Here is a 20,000-nt window from a genome sequence, read left to right as displayed (position 1 = left end):
TATATATATATATATATATATATATATATATATATATATATATATATATAGAGTTTTTGTATTCTTTTATTAAAAAAGTATAAAAAGGTGTCTCACCAATGAGACAAAGGCGTCAGCACAACACTTAACTGTTTTTCACAGCAAGCAAACAAAATATATTTTAACAAACAAGAGGGTATTTATAAAGGTAGAAAAAAATATTTTACCAAAACAGATGAACAACCAATTATTAAAAAACATTTTAGGTTGATTCATACATTTTAAATGAGAAAGGAAACTCAAGTGATTCATTTACAACAGAGCAATGAACATTTTTTACACACCATTTGTCAACAAAATCCTGCATTCTCCCATACTTGCAACAGAAAAAGAAATCAAGCTGGATGCGAGACACAACTAAAGTTCTAAAGGTTAATAAAACACAAGAACAAGCATCCGCAGATTCCACCTTCTTTTTCCTCGTCTTATAAATTGCCATTTTTGCTTCAGTAACCAAAAACCTGGCCAAACCAGTCTCAGATTTGAAACTCGAGGAAATAGGGAAACCATAAATAAATTTCACCACGGAAAAAGAAAGACCCATCTTTAAAATAATATCATGCAAAAACTGAAAAAGAGGGACAAGTCTTATGCAATCTACATATGCATGACAAAGCGTTTCATTGTTTTCACAAAATGGGCACAATTCCGGGATCTCATTGGAAAACTTGTGCAATAAGGGAGGATGCAATGCACTAATCTCCATTGCAGGTCGCCCGAACGTTTAGAAATTGGGGGGGGGGGGTATATAAACCTCTCCATGCAGGGACAAGAGGGGTCGAAGTTGGCAAATGTTCTTTCCATTGAATCCCGAAAGGACTTTTAACTGAATCAGCAAAAATATACTGAATACAAAAGGAATACAGGTTCCCCTTCTCAATGGAATTTAAAGGTACTGGCACCCTGAACCCAGTCCAAAAGCAAAACCCATCCCAGTCCAAAAGCAAAACAGGGAAGGCATATTGATTGGGCAAATCCACAATATCAAAAAGACTCCTGAAACCCACTCCAAAACTCATTAATGCCTTTAAGATAGCAGAAAAAAGCTGACCAATTATCCGAATTGATTTCAACCCAGTAATGGTGGAGATTTCATGACCAGATTTCCATCTTTCTTTTGAAAAATCCAGCAGATTGTGCACAAGAAGTATATTGGACCCCACAAAATGTTGCACAAAAGCCCTAGAGGATGGGATTCCTGTAAAACAGGGATTGTAGAAAACTGGTTCATTTAAGAACATCGAGGCAGTAAAGGAAGTGACCTCACGTTGCGGTGATAAAGCTTGCCAAGCATTGATCACACTCTGCATATACAGAGGAAGTGGTGACACGTCGATCTTCAGGAGGTCGAGCAAAAAAAGCTCACGGCCATATCCTAGCCGGCCCGCTTGCTTTAGCAAACAAAGGGTCAAACTCTCCCAAGGCATGTGGTTATAAAGCAACTTTTTCACAAAAAGAATGCGGAAAGTCATGATCCTGCTGGTGATGTCAACAAGCCCTTGACCCCCCTCATTCCGAGAAAGGCTGAGCACACCTGGTCGAAGCCAGTGCATACCACCCCAGAAAAAATCGATTAAGTGTTTTTGAATATTTTTAATTAGCCATGCAGGTGGCTGCAAGACAATAAACCTGTGCCACAAGATGGAAGAGACCAAATTGTTAATAACTAAAACTCTTCCATGATATGATAATTTGCACAGAAGGCCCCTCCATCTCTGAAGTCTGGAGTAGACTTTGTCTGTTAGTCCATCCCAGTTTTTCTGAATACTTTGAGCATCATCAAGGTGTACACCCAAATGGTAAACACTATTATTCTTCCAGGATAAATTGCCAGGTAGTGTTGGGAAGGAAAAATGCATTGCTAATCCAAAAAAGGAGGCATAACTCTTTGTCCAGTTTACTCTGGCTGAGCAAGCAAGGGTAAAATTATTCATAGTTTTAAGTAGTTCAGATACATCTTCTTGACATTGAATTGTAGTGCAGATATCATCTGCATAAGCAACAACTTTTATAGCAGGTATGTCCGGAGCGACAGAGAATCCCACAAGTTTCTCACGCAATTTAACTAAAAGGGGTTCAATGGAAAGAACATAAAGGAGTCCGGATAAGGGACACCCTTGCCTTATTCCTCTGGTAACAGTAAAGGGAGGAATCAACTCATTATTTATTTTGAATAAACTAGAAATATTGTGATACAACAACTGAATATATGATACAAAAATACGACCAAAACCAAAACCCTTTAGGATAGCAAATAGATAACTATGATCTATACTATCAAAGGCATGCTCTTGATCAACAAAGATTAAGCCAGTACTTTTATGCAGAAGATCACACACATCAGCAATGTCACGAACAGCGCCAAGATTGTCATATATTGATCGTCCAGGCACACAACAGGTTTGATCAGGATGCACCAAAGATTGGACTACCAATTTTAAGCGAGAGGCAAGGACCTTTGAAAAAAATCTTGTAGTCGGTGTTCAGTAAGGAGACAGGACGCCAGTTTCTGAGTAACTGGGTTTCTCCCTTCTTTGGTAACAAGGAAACAACGGCTCGCCGGAAACTTAGGGGGAGCTCCCCAACTTGAAAACTTTCCTTGAGTACTTCCAAAAGTTCGGGTCCGATAATGTCCCAAAAGGTTTTGTAGAATTCACAGGGGATTCCATCCAGACCAGGAGCTTTCCCGGACGCCATACTGGAAAGAGCAAGACCCAACTCCTCCAGCGTGATGGAACTCTCCAAAGAGGCTCGCTGTGACTCAGACAACTTGGGTAAAGGTTCAATAAAGGCTTTTGCAACATTCAAATCAATCTTTTTTGCACAGAATAAAGAAGAAAAATAATCGACTACAATTCTTTTAATCATCTTAGGTTCACTTACTATCTCTCCTTTAGGTGATTGTACAGATAATAGTTGTTGTTGAGCTTTAGTTTTCCTCTCCAAAGAGAAGAAAAACTTTGATGAAGTGTCAAAAAGACTCAAATTTTTAATCTTAAGCCGCATTAAAGCCCCTTTAGCCCTTTCGTTGACAAGACTGTGAAGAAGTTCTTTTTTAGTTATAAATTCTTTACGTAATCCTTGATTTCTGTTCAACTCGAGGATTTCTTTGCAATTCTAAAACCTCTTTTTCTAGAATCGTTATCCTTGAAAGACTATCCCGAGAGTGGTGAAGTTTATACTGCTGACAAAAGATTTTGATGTGGATTTTTACAATATCCCACCATTGTAGCTTGCTATGAAAAGTATTTTTCCTTCCATAAAGAGAAGTCCAAAAGATCCTAAAAGCATTGCAAAAAACAATGTCTTCCAAAAGACTAACATTTAGAGCCCAAATAGGCACTCCTACGTTGACGATAGGGAAAAGTTAATTTTAAAGAAACTAGGTGGTGATCCGAAAAGCCAGAGGGAGAAATTGCCGTAGACAATATGAAGTTCCGAAAATCATTATTAACATAAAATCTATCTAAGCGAGCGAACGATACCCTGTTATTGGAAGCTTGACACCACGAATATTGTTTAACTTTGGGGTGCTGCAATCTCCAACCATCAACCAAATTATACTTTGCTAAAATGGTCGCAAACCCTTTTGCACTCTCAGGGTGAGGTTCTGAGCCATTACGGTCCAGAGCTGGCTCCAAGGTACAATTAAAATCACCAGCGAGGCACACGAGACCACTAAAATCAATCTGGGATAAACAATCATCAAGAATGGAAAAATATTCGTTTCTTTTTGCAGGATTACTTGGGACATAAGCATTTAATAGTGTGATTTTATAGCCTCCATAAGAAAAAACGACAAAAGCCAAATGACCTTGCATGAATTCGTGAAAAACAATTTGGTCCGATGAAAGACTTGATCGAAACCAGAAAGCAACTCCTGCACTGCAGCAATCAAAGGAACTGAAAAACCAAGAACCCCTTATTGTGGTTTGCCACTTTGCAGAACAAGTCGGTCCACAACGCACATCCTGAAGAAGAGCTACATCAATATGCTTTTGATCAAGTAACAGTCGAACATGTGTTTTACGTATAGGGGCACGGCCCCCATTTATGTTTAAACAAGCAAGAGACAGAACCATTTCAGTATTTTATAGGTGGGTACTGGTTACTGAAGTTCTTTCCTTGCCAGAGTTACATATTTCCTCAATCTGTGTACGTGGGATTCATTGGCGCCATAGGCTGCCGGATTTTTAGTAATAAGGGATGCGGTAAGCATAAATTTATCGAGTTCCGGAAAGAAATCGGTTCGTTTAATTTTTTTCCGAAAGGTGTTATGGAGGAACTTGATCACCTTCGCAGGAGCAGGGGCATTTAAGCCCTTGTGGTCTTGTGAATCTCCAGCTGCACCATCCAACTCAGAAGAATCTGATATTGAACAAGTATCATCGGAATCACACGACTCGTGTTCAAATTCAGCATCCTTTTTCTTTACAGATATAGCAGACATTGGAAATGGTTTCACGAAAAAGGAATCCTCAGGAAGCAGATTTCCTTCTAACTTTTCAGGTGTCTGCATCAAAGTCACTGAGGTAATGGGTGTGGCTGTAGATGTGACAGGCAGTTCTATGGTACTCGGTGCAATTACAGTTTGGTGAGATTGTTCTGTGGTGTTAGGCACAACTATAGTTTGGACAGATGGCTCTGAGTTATTAGGCTCTACTGTAGTCTGAACTGCTGGTTCTGAGGTATTAGGCACGACTATGGTTTCAACAGTTGGTTCTTCGGTGTTAGACACAATCTCCGCATGAACATCCTGCTTCAGTGTATGACTACCTACTGTATGTCCAGAACAAGTTTCATCTCTGCCCGGGACATCTACTGATGGTTTGTTTTGAAGCTCCATAGTCTCCTCGTCATCACATGTGAGAGGGCAGGCATAAACATCTGAAGGATTTTGGTTACTCTCTTTCCGATTGAGTGAAACCCTCTTCACAGCGACCGCTTCCGCGTATGAAGAAGGTTCGACTAAAACTGCACTTTGGTGCCTCCGTTTTCCTCGTGTCACCCAACCAGACTCATTTTTTCCATTCGTTTGATTTTCAGAGTTTTCCCCTGCCTCAGTAGACACCCCAGTGACCTCAGGTTCTTTTACATTTTCAACTTTACTTGATTCTTTTTCAATGCCCCTTGGGCATTCATTTTTCATGTGACCATACTGTCCACATTTGTAACACACTAAAGTCTGAGATGTGGCAAAGATGCGGTAAGTAAACTTTTCATGTTCAATTTTTAACATCACGTCAAGCTCACGAATGTTTGGCTTCGGAATAATAAATAGTTGACGTCGAAAGGAAAGAATATGTTTTGTACTGTGGTCCTTAAAGCGAACAGGAATGAAAGTTATTTTTGAAACAACAGTGCCATACTGTTCTAAAGCAGCTTTCACCTGCTCGTTTTTTATGAAGGGAGGAATATTTGACAGGAGTACCTTCATCGATGGAACATCGAGGGGTGATATGAAGAGGAATATATCCGGCTCCACAGTCAGTCCTGACTCCACAAGCTGCGCCACCATTTCCTCTTTAGCGACGAAGATAACAACACGCTGATTCATTCTCGATGCAGCTATTACACTATGCAAGCCGATTAATTTTCCGACACACAAAACAACTTTTTCAACTGAGATTTCGAGTGGTGGCGTACACGAAAACCCATTTTTCCGACTTAAAGACTCTAACAGCTCAACGGTCGCCATGATTTAGGCGCAATAACACTCAATGCCTCAGGGTATTTAAAAAAAAAAAAAATAATAATAATAATAAAAACCAATACACAAGCGACGCTGGCGAATGGAGGAAAATAGTAATAATACTAATGATAATAATATGGACGCGGTCCAAGAATCATTTAAAGGAGCCAAAGCGATGGCAAAAACTAACAAAACACGTCGGATGGAAACCAGGCCTCAAAATCGCGAGGGGTTCTGAGAGACCCAAACTCCACCTACCGTGCGCGCTCTCTTTCTCTCTCTCGCTCAATGGAAAAGAGAAAACAAGGAGAAAGGGGGTCAAGAGAAAACGAAAACTAAAACATTTAGACGATGAGAAGAGGGAAAGGAGAAAGCAACACAGGCTCCGCGCGTACCGCCAGGAACTGAGCAACAGGTCTTCGCGATTGCACGCACGTGCCAAGCGAGCAACAGCTGTGCAGAGAGAGAGAGAGAGAGAGAGAGAGAGAGAGAGAGAGAGAGAGAGAGAGAGAGAGAGAGAGAGAGAGAGAGAGAGAGAGAGAGAGAGAGAGATAGAGAGATAGAGAGATATCTGGCTTTCTTCTCGGGACTACGGTGCAGTAATGGGTCTTTATTTTGATTGTGCCATTGGGATGAAGAGGACAAGTAAGTTCTTTACATTAAGTATCTTGTTTCTTTGTCAATGCTTGATCTGCTAAGGCCTCCAGGATGACAAGAACACATCTACTTAAACTCACACAGCTTCTATATACTTTTCTAACTTACTTTCCCTGCCCCCCCGCCCTCTCCAATCTCTTCCACCCATAGCTGTGCTTCAGCCCCCAAGGCTCCCGCATCCTTACCGCCAGCGCTGACCACACAGCCAGGCTCTGGGACGTTATGACTGGAACCTGTCTGCAGATCCTGGATGGACATTCTGATGAAGTTTTCTGCTGTGCATTCAATTATACTGGTGACACAATATTCACAGGTCAGCACCTTACTTGTGTGCACGGAATGTCATGTTATGTCTCTCCATAACAAATTGGTCATTACTGGAATCATTATCTGAAATAGAACCCCACAATGTACAGAACTTTAACAGTCTTTAGAACTTAAACGGCCCTGCATAAAAAAGGTGCTAAAATAGATCCCTGTAATGACAGACCAATCAGCCTTCTCCCAATTATCAGCAAGGTTATGGAATCCATCATCGATTCAGACATTAAATCCTTCCTCTTCTCCAATGGCTTGATTTCCAATCATCAATTTGGTTTCAGACCAGGTCACTCTACCCTGGATATGCTGCTTCTGCTCTCCCAACAATGGATGGAGGTCATCAATGCCGGACATTAAATCAGAGCCATATCCCTGGACATACCGCGTGCTTTTGACACGGTCTGGCACCCTGCCCTGCTCACTAAAAACTCTCTTCTAATGGTATCCAAGGCCATCTCCACTCATGGCTCGCAGACTTCCTCTCCTGTTGCAGTCAACGTGTGGCCTTAAATGGGTTCTTTCATCCCCTCTTCCTGCTCAGGCTGGAGTTCCTCAAGGCAGCGTTCTGAGCCCTGTTCTTTTTCTGGTTTTCATCAATGATCTCTCCGACTCTCTGGAAAATCCTCTTTATCTCTTTGCTGATGACTCCACCCTCTGCCGTTCCATCTGTCATCCCTCAGACCGGCAAACAGCAGCTTCTTCGCTCACTGCAGATCTGGATAAAATCACAAACTGGTCGAACACGTGGAACATGTCTTTCAATCCGGACAAATCTCACACTCTCACTATGTCTCTCCGAAAGGACCGTTTGGACCCTCCCCCCGATCTACTTTCTCAACAATCCTATGGAAGAAGTCCTTTCATTCAATCTTCTGGGTCTCACTATCTGCGTGATCTTTTCTGGAAAAGCCACATTTCCAACCTGGCCTCCAAAGCCAGTCGCCGACTGGGAATCCTCCGTCGTGCAAAGTCCTTCCTCGGCCCACCTGAGCTCCTGACCACATACAAAGCTTTTGGCCGCAAACTGATGGAATACTGCTCTCCCCTCTGGGCTGGTGCTCCTGCCTCCCACCTTTCTCGGCTTCACGCTGTGGAAACCAAGGCATTTTTGATCATAGTACAGTCAAAATGTCGGATGACCTCCCACAAATTGCAACAAAAGCAAACTCAACAGATTTTGATTCTTGGATATGTCATCAGTGACAGAAAAAAGTCCTAAGGGGTCCTCTGGGGGGAAAGTCCTGAAATCATGGAAATCCAATATGGCCGCCACCCGGCTTCGGGGAAAATGAGAAAATTGTAAAGATTTATATTTTAATATGTAAATATGTTTTTCTGGATTCTAATTGTTTCTAGTTATGGTCAGTTTATTGATATACAAGAATAATTATAAAAAAGTGAAAAGTATTGAGGGTAAAATAAAAAGTTATAGCTTTTTTTTCCAAAAATGTCAATTTTTTGTCCTGAAAAAAAAAAAATTTACCTGATACTGATTTTGGCTCCTGGACCAAAAAAAAAGAAATGTTGAAGACACAAGATGAAATCAAGTCTATGGCAATACAATATAATTATGTAAATCATTGAAACATGACAAAATTCACAATTCCACTCGGGGCAATCACATCTGCCTGACGAAGGTTTCGAAATGAAAATGAAAATTCGCATTAAACTCAGAAACTACAACCATTATAAACTGACTATACATGTTGAGAAAAATCAAGCGTATTAAAGTTAGAACTCGACAATGTCGTCATCGTCCTCATCATTGTCACATGGAGTGTTTGTGCAGCCAGAGCCCCTGCAGTTTCCACAAGCTTGGGTGCACTCAATGTTGTGCTTCTTGCATTTGCATCTCATGGTGCTACATTCAGCCTGGCAGTTGCACCGAATGACACGTAACATCTTTTCAGGAGCTGGAGCTATTGATTTCTGAAGTGGCACAAAACCCTCGTCACACTTCTGCCAACCCCAGTCTGTGGAAGAAGTATGCAAGTCTGACGTCTTGAAATGAATCAAAGACCACCTTCAGAAGCATGCCGAGTCTGCAAAGATATCTTCAAAAAAGATAGCCTGGTGTTGGCACAGTGGTTAGGGCAGCGGCTTGGGATCCAAAAGGTCCTGAGTTCAAGCCCCGTTGGGCCACTGAATTAATACACCAGGGGGTTGACTCAGCCTGTCATCCTTCCGAGGTCGGCGAAGTGAGTACCAGTGTACTGGGCCGGTGTATACCCCGGTTAAAATAGGTGTACCATATCCCTGTGTCGTAAGAGGCGACCAGGGTTGCGTCAGGAAGGGCATCCGGTGTAAAAAAAACAAAAAAAAAAAAACGTGCCAAATCACTATGCGGATCATACGGATGATCCGCTGTGGCGACCCCTTACGGGAGCAGCCGAAAGAAGAAGAAGAAGAAGAAGAGATATATATATATATATATATATATATATATATATATATATATATATATATATATATATATATATATATATATATATATATATATATATATATATATACATATATATATATACATATACACACACACTCCACCAGTAAAAAGTTTTAGAACACCCCCATTTTTCAGTTTTTACTGAAATTTAAGCAGTTCAAGTCCAGTGAATAACATGAAATGGTACAAAGCTAAGCAGTAAACTGCCAGAGGTTAAAAAAAAGTTTAGGTTACCAAAAATTGAAAAATAATGTAAATTTCAGAGTTGTTAAATAAGGCCCTTTCCAGGGAACAAGTAATGAGTTAACAACTGCAGCTATTCTGTAACAATGAAAGTAAATTAAGCCTTGAAAGTTGATGTAAATAATTCCTACAAGTGTCCCAACTTTTGTTGATTAGTTCCAAACCCTCTGTCTGTATAAAAGCAGTGTTGGAACAGACTGTGTTTCTATACCCTCTGAATAATTATTTGGACAATATTGCACTGCAGAAAGTGGTATATTGCTATCATAATGGCGAGAAAAAGACAATTAACAAAGGAAGACAGACAGATCATTACAATGCTGAAAAGTGTAGGTCTTTCCTTGAGAGAAATTGCAAAGAAGCCAAGGTGTCAGTGAGTACAGTTTCCTACACCATCAAAAGGCACTTGGAAACTGGAGGAAACTGACAGGAAGAGGACTGGCAGACCCAAAGCCACAACACAATCAGAAGACAAGTTTCTGAGAGTCAACAGCTTGCGTGATAGGCGACTTACAGGACAGCAGCTTGAAGCACAGATCAACACTGGTCTCAGTAAGGAAGTCTCAGTTTCAACTGTGAAGAGAAGACTTTGAGCTGCAGGTTTGACAGGTCGAGTGGCAATAAGAAAGCCATTGCTAAGATGGCAAAATAAAAAGAGGCTTGCCTGGGCCATGAAGCACCGCCACTGGACTAATGAAAACTGGAAGAAGGTCTTATGGACCGATGAATCAAAATTTGAAATCTTCGGTTAATCACGCAGGGTTTTTGTATGCCGTCGAGAAGGCGAAAGGATGGTTCCTCAGTGTGTGACACCAACTGTCAAACATGGAGAAGGAAGCATGATGATCTGGGGCTCTTTTGCTGGATCCAGTCAACGACTTGCACAGAGTGACTGTCACCCTGAACCAAAATGGCTACCATAGCATTTTGCAGCACCATGCAATACCCTCTACGGAGAGTTGGTCAGGGGTTCATCCTACAGCAAGATAACGACCCAAAACCTACCTCCAGGTTATGTCAGAACTACCTTCGAAGAAAAGAACAAGACAGTAGGCTTCAAATCATGGAATGGCCAGCACAGTCTCCAGACTTAAACCACATCAAGCTGGTTTGGGATGAACTGGACAGAAGGGTGAAAGCAAAGCAAAGCAACCTCCAAGTGCAACACATTTTTGGGAACTTCTGCAATAGTGTTGGGAAGAACTTTCCAAACAATATTTGATTTCCTTTGCAGAAAGAATGCCACAAATATGTTCGGCTGTTATATTTACAAAAGGTGGCTACTTTGATGAGTCAAAAATTTTAGATTAAATTTTGTTCAACAAAACGATTCCATCGATTTCTTTTTCATCTGCAATTGTTTATTTGTTCTATGCTTTCATTTCAGAGTACATTGAAACATTAAACTGCTTAAATTTCAGGAAAAACTGGAAAAATGGGGATTTTCTAAAACTTTTGACCAGTGGAGTATATATATATTTATATCATGCTAACATTGAAATAAACATAAGTACAATAAATACAGTGTAAAACAAACAAAAACAAGACTTTTAAGTTTTAAATTTATTTCAAAACAGCGAGGTGGTTGAGGGTATATATGATGTTGTCGTTTGTTCTGTATGCTGCCATAAATAGAAAATTCAAGGATTACAAGGAAATTATACACAGGAGGAGGCCAATCGGCCCATCATGCTTGCGCCACACCAATACCAGATCAATACCCCCTTCCCTTCGTGTGCAGCCTTTTGGCTGCTGGTTGCATCATTGGTTTGGGGCGCAGATATTTCACTGATACTCATTTCGCTGACCTCGGAAGGATGACAGGCTGCGGCAACCCCCTGGTGTTAATTCAGCAGCCAATGGGGCTCGAACTCAGGAACCTAGGATCCCAAGCAACCTCCCTAACTGCTAAGCCAACACCAGGCTAAAGACTTAGCTTGGAGATGATGATGCTGCTTCGGGGGAAGGGTGGAGGTTTGAAAGATGTGGATGTATAACTTGCGGCCGCTGTTGTATCATTCGGAGCATGACGAAGTCGCCTGTTGCATTGCAACATGGAAGAGTAAAACGATCCTTAGCCACCTTGATCCAGAGCAGATCTTCCCCTGCTTGGACAGGAAGGTACGAGATGGCATCCTCTTCCAAAATAATCCCATCTCTTCGCCATTAAAATCCTGCTTCAGGATAAATCCCTTTGCCTCGATTCGTTCCATGAGCCGAGGTTGAACTGTTGCCTTCGGTTAGGGTGCATGAAAAAGTTGGAAAATCCACAATGGGTTCTCCCGTACACTAGTCCACTCAAAGCGATCTTTTTACGATTTGGTCCCTGATCCAAACACATTAGGTAATTGCTTTTTCCTTCCTTTCAATATGAGGATCACAGGATTGGAATGAGCCTTTTGCACTTTGCTCGCAGGAACCTTTGCATAGATATTTGACTCACATTTACACACAGTCGATTCATTGATCCGGTAGTGGTGGCCCATAAATGCAGACTTTCACTTATTGCTGACATATCTAACAACTCGATTTCTTCACACAATGTCATAACCTTTCCCTGCCTTTTGGCACGATTCATTTTGGCACCATTAACTGTTGTGTATCCACTAGATGTTGTATTTTTTTTTTTTTGGATACACTGTCGAGGCTCGTATGAGAGCTAACACACAGAATGTACAACAAGGGGATAAGGAGACAAGATTGGCAGGAGAGAGAAGGAAAAAACAGTGTGGAATAGAGACATGAGGAGATCTGTGGAAGGGAGAGGGATGGGGTGGGGTACACAGGGTAAACAAGATGGACACTACAGGGAGTTTCAGGAAGGAAAGCAAGGAATTCAAAGAAGGTGGGTTTGGGCTGGATTAGCAGGGGTAGAAAAGTCTGTGGTTTTGGATAGGGGAAGATAAGAGATGGTGATGAACAGCTGTTTTGAAGATCTGAAGGAAAGAGTGGGATTGAAGAGAGTGTGGGAGTTTGTTACAAAGGTGGGGAAAAAAAAAAAGAGGAATGAAAGAGTGAAGGTGAGAAGCGATTCTTGATTTTGGTAGTTTTACCAGAAGGCGGTTGCTGGCGGACCTTGAGCGCCCTGCAGAAATATGGGAGAGGGGGGGTCAAATCTCATACAGAGCAGGGGTGGGGGAGGGCAAGGCTGGAGAGGAGACGGTAGAAGACAGAAAGACCACCGACCTGTCTGTGGTGAGAGAGTGAAAGACCCAAAGACAGCCTCATCGCGGAAGACACCAATGATCCTCAATACCTTGGTTTCCAGAGTGTGAAGCCAAGAAAGCTGAGAGGCAGGAGCACCAGCCCAGAGGGAAGAGCAGTATTCCATCAGGCTGCGGCCAAAAGCTTTGTATGTGGTTCGGAGCTCAGGTGGGCCGAGGAAGGACTTTGCATGACGAAGGATGCCCAGTCGGCGACTGGCTCTGGAGGCCAAGCTCGAAATGTGGCTCTCAGGAATGGGGGGGGGGGGGGTCCCGACAGTCCTTTTGGAGAGACATAGTGATAGTGTGAGATTCTTCGGGGTTGAAGGTCATGTTCCACCTGTTAGACCAGCTTGTGATTTTATCCAGATGTGCAGAGAGTGAAGAGGCTGCTGCTTGCCGATCTGAGGGATGGATGGTACGGCAGAGGGTGGAGTCATCAGGAAAGAGATAAAGAGGATTTTCCAGAGTCAGAGAGATCATTGATGAAAACCAGAAAGAGAACAGGGCCCAGAACACTGCCTTGAAGAACTCCAGCCTGGACAGGAAGAGGGGATGAGAGAACTCCATTAAGGGCCACATGTTGACTGCGACAGGAGAGGAAGTCTGCGAGCCATGAGTGGAGATGTCCTTGGATACCATAGGAAGAGAGTTTAGTGAGCAGGGCAGGGTTCCAGACCGTATCGAAAGCATGCGATATGTCGAGGGAGGTGGCTCTGATTTTATTTCTGGCATTGAGGATCTCCATCCATTGTTGGGAGAGTAGAAGCAGCATATCCAGGGAAGAGTGACCTGGTCTGAATCCAAATTGATTGGAAATCAAGCCATTGGAGAAGAGGAAGGATTTTAATGTCTGAAGCGATGATGGATTCCATAACCTTGCTGATGATTGGGCTGCAGTTGCAGGGATTTGTTTTGCACCTTTTTCATGCAGAGCGGTAATGTTTGCTGATTTCCAAGCAGATGGCAGATGACCTTGAGCAAATGAGAGGGTGAATAGAACAGAGAGACGTTAAGCAAGAGTAGCAGAGCAGGTTTTGGGGATACGTGGGCTGATGCCGTCTGGACTGATTGCAGCATCTGACTCGAGGTTTGACAGCAAGCTCTCCACCTTGTCAGGAGAAAAGGACACCGAGTCCAGGGACAGCTGGGTGCGACTGGGTAAGATGGGTACAGAAAGTGATGGGTTTTGGACACAAGATTTAGATGCAAACATGGAGTTTAGGGATTAAGCCTTTTCACGTGCGGTGTCAGCAGTGCGGACATTTGAGGTAAGGGAGGGGATAGAGGGGGAACATACACCAGAAACAGATTTGATTAGATGCCATCAGGATTTGGAGGAAGGAGACAGGTTTGAGAGTTCATATTTGAGATCTGAAAGATGTTCTTTCTTGGCTCTCCTCAGGGAAGCCACACACTTGTTCCGAGCTTAGTGGAAGGAACTGAGATTGCCTTCAGTTGGATTTGCCTTAAATGAGGCAAAGGCAAATTGTTTCAGGACAACTGCTTCGCCACAAGTTTCAGTGTACATTTGGCAGGAGGAAGGGTAGGACAACTGAAGATGAGATTGGATAAATCTGTGCGTGAGAGAGAGCAAATTTCTTTGAAAGAATTCCCAGGACGAGTTGATGTCGGAGAAGTAGAGACCAGTCGAGAAGTTTGATGGCTGCTTGAAAACCTTGCCAGTCAGCCTGAGTGAAATGCCAGACTCGACAGCGCTGAGGTGGTTCTCAAATAACAGCGAGAGAGATGTCTACTTTGACAAGCATGTGGTCAGATGAACTGATTGGAGTGGAGGAAGAACAGATATTTTCAGGGAAATTGGTCAAAATCAGATCCAGAAGAGGTGGAGTACTGTTGGTTGAGATCCGGGTTGGGTAGTTGACAGATTGTATCAGTCCCAATGAGTCACGAACGTCTTTTGCTGAAGTGCCATGGCAGGTGAAAGAGGTACTCACACCCAGCCAACTGGCATGATGACAGCTGCAGTCACCATATATGAGGAAAACAAAGTTGGAATGAGAGGACAGAAGTTGGTCCATGTTTTCGGAAAGCAAGATATAAATGGAGTCATCACTGTTTGGTGGACAGTACAACACACATACAAACATGAGGTGGGAGTGGAGGGGAAGCCATAGCCAGAGGTATTTCTGGGGGTGTGGAGGAGAGAGGGCAGTGCATGGTGAGTGAGAAATAGTCTTTGTTGAAGAGAGCAACTCCGCCGCCAGGACGAGGCTCAGGTCTGTCATGCCGGAGGAGGGAATAACCAGGGAGAGATATGAGGGAGGCAGAGACGTGTTGAAGGAGGAAAGTTTCTGTTCAGCAGATTATGTCTGGTTTGTCAGTGGCAACCTGTAGGAAAAGATCTGTCAGGATTGAGCGAAGGCCCCGGATGTTTGAGGTCCAAACTGTTAAGGAAGAGGGAGGGAGGAGGTTTTTGGGTGCAGGGGAGAGGAGGGGAGGGGTGTACGATTAAGGAGGAGGGTGGGAGGTAAGGTGAGTTGTTCAAAGAGTGTGGGGGATTGCAGAAGAGCTTGGAGAGAGGGCTGGATGAGGAGGAGAAAAGGTTCGTTGGTGATGGGTTGAGACAGTGGGGAGTAATAAGAGAGGGAGCAGAGGGCAGTTGAAGAGTGACGAGATGGAAGAGAGAGGGTGGGGAAAGGAGGCAGCTTTGTGGATGTGAGGAGAGGAAACTTTGGGAAGATTGGAGGTAGAAGGGTGAAAGGGGAGAATTGAAGGGGGAATCTTTGAGAAAGATGAGAGGGAAGTTTATTGGGGGAATAGTGTGAAGGTTGCTTTCAGAGGGAGGGGAGATGAGAGCAGGCACGGCCAAGGTGCAGGAGGAGAGAGGGGAAGGATGAGACTTGGTTGAGGTATGTTGAAGAAGGGAGTGGGCAGGGGGAGATACATGATTTGAGGGGTTGGTGTGCTGAGAGGAAGGAAGGAGCATGTTTGTGGTGATGAGGAGTGTACTGATTGAGAGAGAGTGAGATATCTGTTAGGTTAGAATGGATTCCACAGATGCTAGAACACCACACAATTTGGGACAACAGACAAGGAGCTGATACTGAAGAGGTGCCAAGAGCGGAGGTAGGATGAGGGGCAAGAAGAGGTGGGGGTTAAGGAGAGGGGATAACAGGTGAGGGGTGAGGTGGAGGTAGATTTAAGTAGGTAGGGTGAATTGGCACTGAAGTTGGAAAAAACAGGACGATTGATGGACCACGAACATCGTTGCAAATTGGGATTTAAATTTTTTTTAAGTCAAAGATGCCATTAAAGACATTACGTGAGGGATGCAATAAAGGAGAATTAAGAGAATGGAGGAAAAAAACGTAACAGTGGGACTTTTTAGATGAGGGATGAAGGAAAGGTCGAATTTAAGTCTTTTGAAGAAGAAAAAGAGTAGTGAGTTATGATACAATACCGAGAACCACACGTGTAAATGAGGAAGTTTAAACATTTTAAGAGACTTTTTATTTTTGATAAAGATTCAATAAGATTCGGAAAAGGAAAGGTTGAAGAACATTGTGGAGGTGTTTGGTGAATTTGGATCAGCAAAAGCAGAAGGAATAGGAGGGCAGCTAAATATGCCCCCCGCGCACCCCCCCCCCCCCACCCGAGTACTTATGCAAACATAGTTTTTAGAATCCTTAAGGCGTCAAGTTAACAAATACCACGATAATGGAATTGGAACACAATAGGTTGCCCGGGATTACACAATCGGAACAAAGGGTTTACTTTGATATTCCAGTGATAGGTGGCCCCATAACAGTAATAAGGCTGGGTCACGTGAGGCAATCTTCAGTTGCAACCATTCAACCTTAACGGGATTTCATAGTTACCAGGACAACCATGAACCAAGTGTTTTTTTTAATAATGTATTGGAAGGAATGGTTTGGGGGTGGGTAACAAGCAAAAACTAAAAAGAATGGCAGTTGACAAATTAACCCCTTATCCTCAAACCGATCATATATGCCCCTGAGTGGAGCCTTAATTATTTATGCCTTAGGCCTTCAGACTCACACCACAGGAGAGGCATGGGGAAATCACAAGACAGAAAATACCCTGGCCGTGTCCGACGGGATAAAGCAGAAACTAGAGCAGCTTGGCAGCCAAGGTATATCTGCACACAATGTGGCAGTCGAGAGGGGAGGCGTGGCTGGCTCGGTGGAGGCATGGCATCTCTCAGCAGCTCTGCAGATTTGCACACCCTCTTGTGGCAATCGGTTTCAGCATCTGCTACGTGGCGGCATCATCTCGACGCCGTGCCCTTTTATTACCTCAGGCTCGCACATCATTGATGATGCTCCGTGCCCCTCCCATATTGGTCGAGGGGTCTGGGGGCGGGGCGACCCTTCCACGACTCCTCACCTTGACGTGCTGGTGCTGCAGCCTGGTTCGAATAGTGAAGGTGCCTTTTCCCGCCTAAACTGAGAGATGAAGGCTGAGCCAGACACTAAAATAAATAAATCGCATTTTAAACCGATGGAGGGTAGAAAATCAAAAAAGGGTCAAATGGGTTCATAATTGACACACAAAAGGAGATTTTCATCTCTAACTATACAAAATAGCGACGCATATCTGATATCACATTGAATTACTGCAAGGCTTATCCTAAACACTTAATAATAAAATAACTATGCTATATTAGGCACTTATTAACTCCTAGGAGCTATTTATTAACCCGACACTATGTATCGTAGTATGATTTGAGAATGTATGTGTGCGTGCATGAGACCACGCACTCCTACACCGTTTGACAGAATGAGTTGAAATCTGATGGTTGTGGGGTGCACGAGTCGGTTTTAAATGGAAAATGTAAATTGGTCCCAGGGATCGATTCTCTATGTAATTGTCCATCATTTAGCACAACTTATATTACAAGGTATGAATCAAAGGTGGGGGAATTAACAGACGGGTTATTTGCGAGTACCCAAAATTAAAGCATTTGCACATAAGACGAGGAAGAATGTACCGGAAACGGACATGAGTATGAATCGGAACACTATGTAGTAATCTGACTTTATTGTAACACATTAAATAATGCATCGTTTATGACAATGTTCCACATTGTTTTACAGCAAGCAAAGACAACACTTGTCGAATTTGGCACTGACAACGGCCGAGGGATCTGCACCAACTGGAAAGATTAATTATTCCTCAGCTTATTGGCTTTCCCTGTCAGAACTTCCTACTCAAATTAAAAGTTTTATACAAGAAAGAGCTGCTCTTGTTGTGCTTCATTTTTCCAGAAAAGACACTATAAGGGGCCTCAAAATGAGGCAATGGCACAAAGCAGTCTACACAAAACAAATCAATAATCATGTAATTACGTCTGATTTGTACATGGCCATAATAACTCATGGGACTGTGGACTCTTAAGATCAGATTGAAAAGTCCTCCAAGGGAATCCACCTCCACAGTAAGTGACAACTTGCCATTTTTGGACAGTGCTACTTGATGTGCCGTGCAATACGGCGGACGTGACGAGCACGGCTTTCTGCCAATGCCTCCTCAAGCGAGGAGATGGCGTGCCGCAGCGAAGCCACGTCGGCTTGAAGGAGGGCACCGTGGGTTTCTCCTCCAGCATCCTGCATTTTCAAACGCAGTAGCACGTTTGGTTGCACCTGTTTTACAAGGGCTCGACTTGCAAGCTGGGGATTGCAGAAAATGAAAAGACAAGCTTTCTTCACTGCAGAGAAAAAAGCCAAGTACATCTTGTCAAAACGATGATGTTAGCAACGAAGGAACAGCTCATTTTAGGGTTGACAGAAATGGACAACTACAGAGATAATGCACTTTTGAAGATGGCAGAGAATCACATTGATGATTACAAGAGCAATGTTATTTTCAAAATTCACCTGAACATCCAACCTCCACTCAAGATCAGCGTAACGTGGCAGCGCCGGTGCCAGGTAAGCAAGGGTGGAACACAGGGAAGTCTGCTGGCTCATGGCCAGTGAGACGAGGTGAGCGGTAAAAGCGGGCGGCAGGCTCAGGGAATGCAACGACTCCTGCATCTCACTCTCATTCAGCTGCATCATGTGCAAATGGAGAAGCAGGAATATGCCGAGACAATCTTATTCTGAATAAAACACTCCAAAAGACAAGCTTGTGTACCGCTGAGATGCCATTTCGTCAAAAGTAATAATGAGCTCACCTTCAGCTTGGCGCTCTCCCCAAACAGGTACATGAGGGCATGCACAGCTCTCTCCACCTCCTCCACATCCACTCTGAGTTTTTCTGCACACCATATGATACCACAAGAAGGTTCTACTTTAACAGGCTTCAACATCTGACCCATCCATCCTATCTGAGCAAATAGCTCCTGATGCTGGGATTCCAGGTTTAAGTCTCATTTACTGTGTTCATTCGTCCATTATTTATTTGGTACACAGCCATGGCTCGTGGAGGAGTTGGAACATATCACGGATCAGGACGTAACAGAACAAAGGGAACAGCAGAGTGGAGGTTAACAAACAAGCAGCAGGGTTGAGGGAGAAAATGGAGGGAGGCTCGGACAAAAAAGGGATAAGGCATTGAGGAAGAAGCACAAAAGATGGATACAGGAGCAAACTCTCAAGAAGGAAAAACTGGAAATTTGGAAGTAGGTCGACTTGGGGTCTCATTGTGGCGAGATACATTTTAGAAAGGGTTAACATTGTCTGCTGATGTCCTTGTAATGCATGGAAAAGTACGACGACATCTCCCAATGCCCTGGTCCTGCACGGAGTGCATGACAAAAATAATAAAATCAATAAGCTGTGACAACAAATCAAATCATCACTAGAAAAAGGTAATTGTGCAACTCATGGAGCACAGAAATTATTTTACGAAAAGGTTCTCTTGTGACACATCTGAAAACTGATGCATGTGCAGAAGACATGCTGAGGCTAACATGGACAGTTCGTAACCATCAAAGCAGATGGTCACCATCGGGAGGACACTTCAGATAGCAAGGGTCGTGGAAGAACGGGAAGAGCAAAACCTCAAGTGGTGGAAGAATTGTTGTGGTGCCGGGTTCGGTGGAGAGGAATGACCGCTAGACGGAGCAATAGGGCCATCTCCCACCGAACACCCGGAATTAAAAGGTCATCACCCCGGAGTCGACGGGTCACTTAAAGGACCGTGGTCGCCAATATTTTGATGGCATGAGGTAGGGTCCACTTGTCTATTCCAATTTACCTAGGTACTCACACCGTCTTGCTACCGGGGAAGCCACACCCTCGGCCGACTCTGCCCGAACCAAGTCGCATGTACCGACTCGGGTCCGGTGTAACCGATCGGAAGTTACCAAAGCCACGTTGGACCAAATGACAATTTACGGCCCTAACGCCCTTACTACTTCTCAAGCCCGAACCATACTGGGCCAATGGAAGAAATGACAGGCAACGAATTG

At 43.5% G+C, this 20,000-nt stretch overlaps 2 protein-coding genes across 4 annotated transcripts in view; one reads left to right on the top strand and one right to left on the bottom strand.

Moving 5' to 3' along the window:
• The window catches only part of DAW1 (dynein assembly factor with WD repeats 1), a 73,624-nt gene extending 55,802 nt beyond the window's left edge, over window positions 1–17,822 (top strand). For 2 of the 3 annotated variants that reach the window (XM_085854263.1, XM_085854262.1), the window contains 2 exons: window positions 6,539–6,701; window positions 17,683–17,822. In XM_085854263.1, the coding sequence (XP_085710389.1) occupies window positions 6,539–6,701; window positions 17,683–17,717 (198 nt within the window). In that variant the 3' untranslated portion in view covers window positions 17,718–17,822. The remainder of the gene's footprint in view (window positions 1–6,538; window positions 6,702–17,682) is intronic. The other variant, XM_085854264.1, reaches the window with a different exon arrangement.
• The window catches only part of COMMD2 (COMM domain containing 2), a 4,459-nt gene continuing 2,070 nt past the window's right edge, over window positions 17,612–20,000 (bottom strand). Inside the window, exons 3-5 of the mRNA XM_085854265.1 lie at window positions 18,762–18,844; window positions 18,463–18,636; window positions 17,612–18,255 (exon numbers count right to left, since the gene is read on the bottom strand). Of these exons, the coding sequence (XP_085710391.1) occupies window positions 18,055–18,255; window positions 18,463–18,636; window positions 18,762–18,844 (458 nt within the window). The 3' untranslated portion in view covers window positions 17,612–18,054. The remainder of the gene's footprint in view (window positions 18,256–18,462; window positions 18,637–18,761; window positions 18,845–20,000) is intronic.

This window comes from Eptatretus burgeri, chromosome 14, assembly GCF_056783735.1.
Source record: "Eptatretus burgeri isolate ZD-2024b chromosome 14, Ebu_testis_v1, whole genome shotgun sequence".
In the NCBI taxonomy this organism is placed as follows: domain Eukaryota; kingdom Metazoa; phylum Chordata; class Myxini; order Myxiniformes; family Myxinidae; genus Eptatretus; species Eptatretus burgeri.
This window is presented reverse-complemented; position numbering and strand designations above follow the sequence as displayed.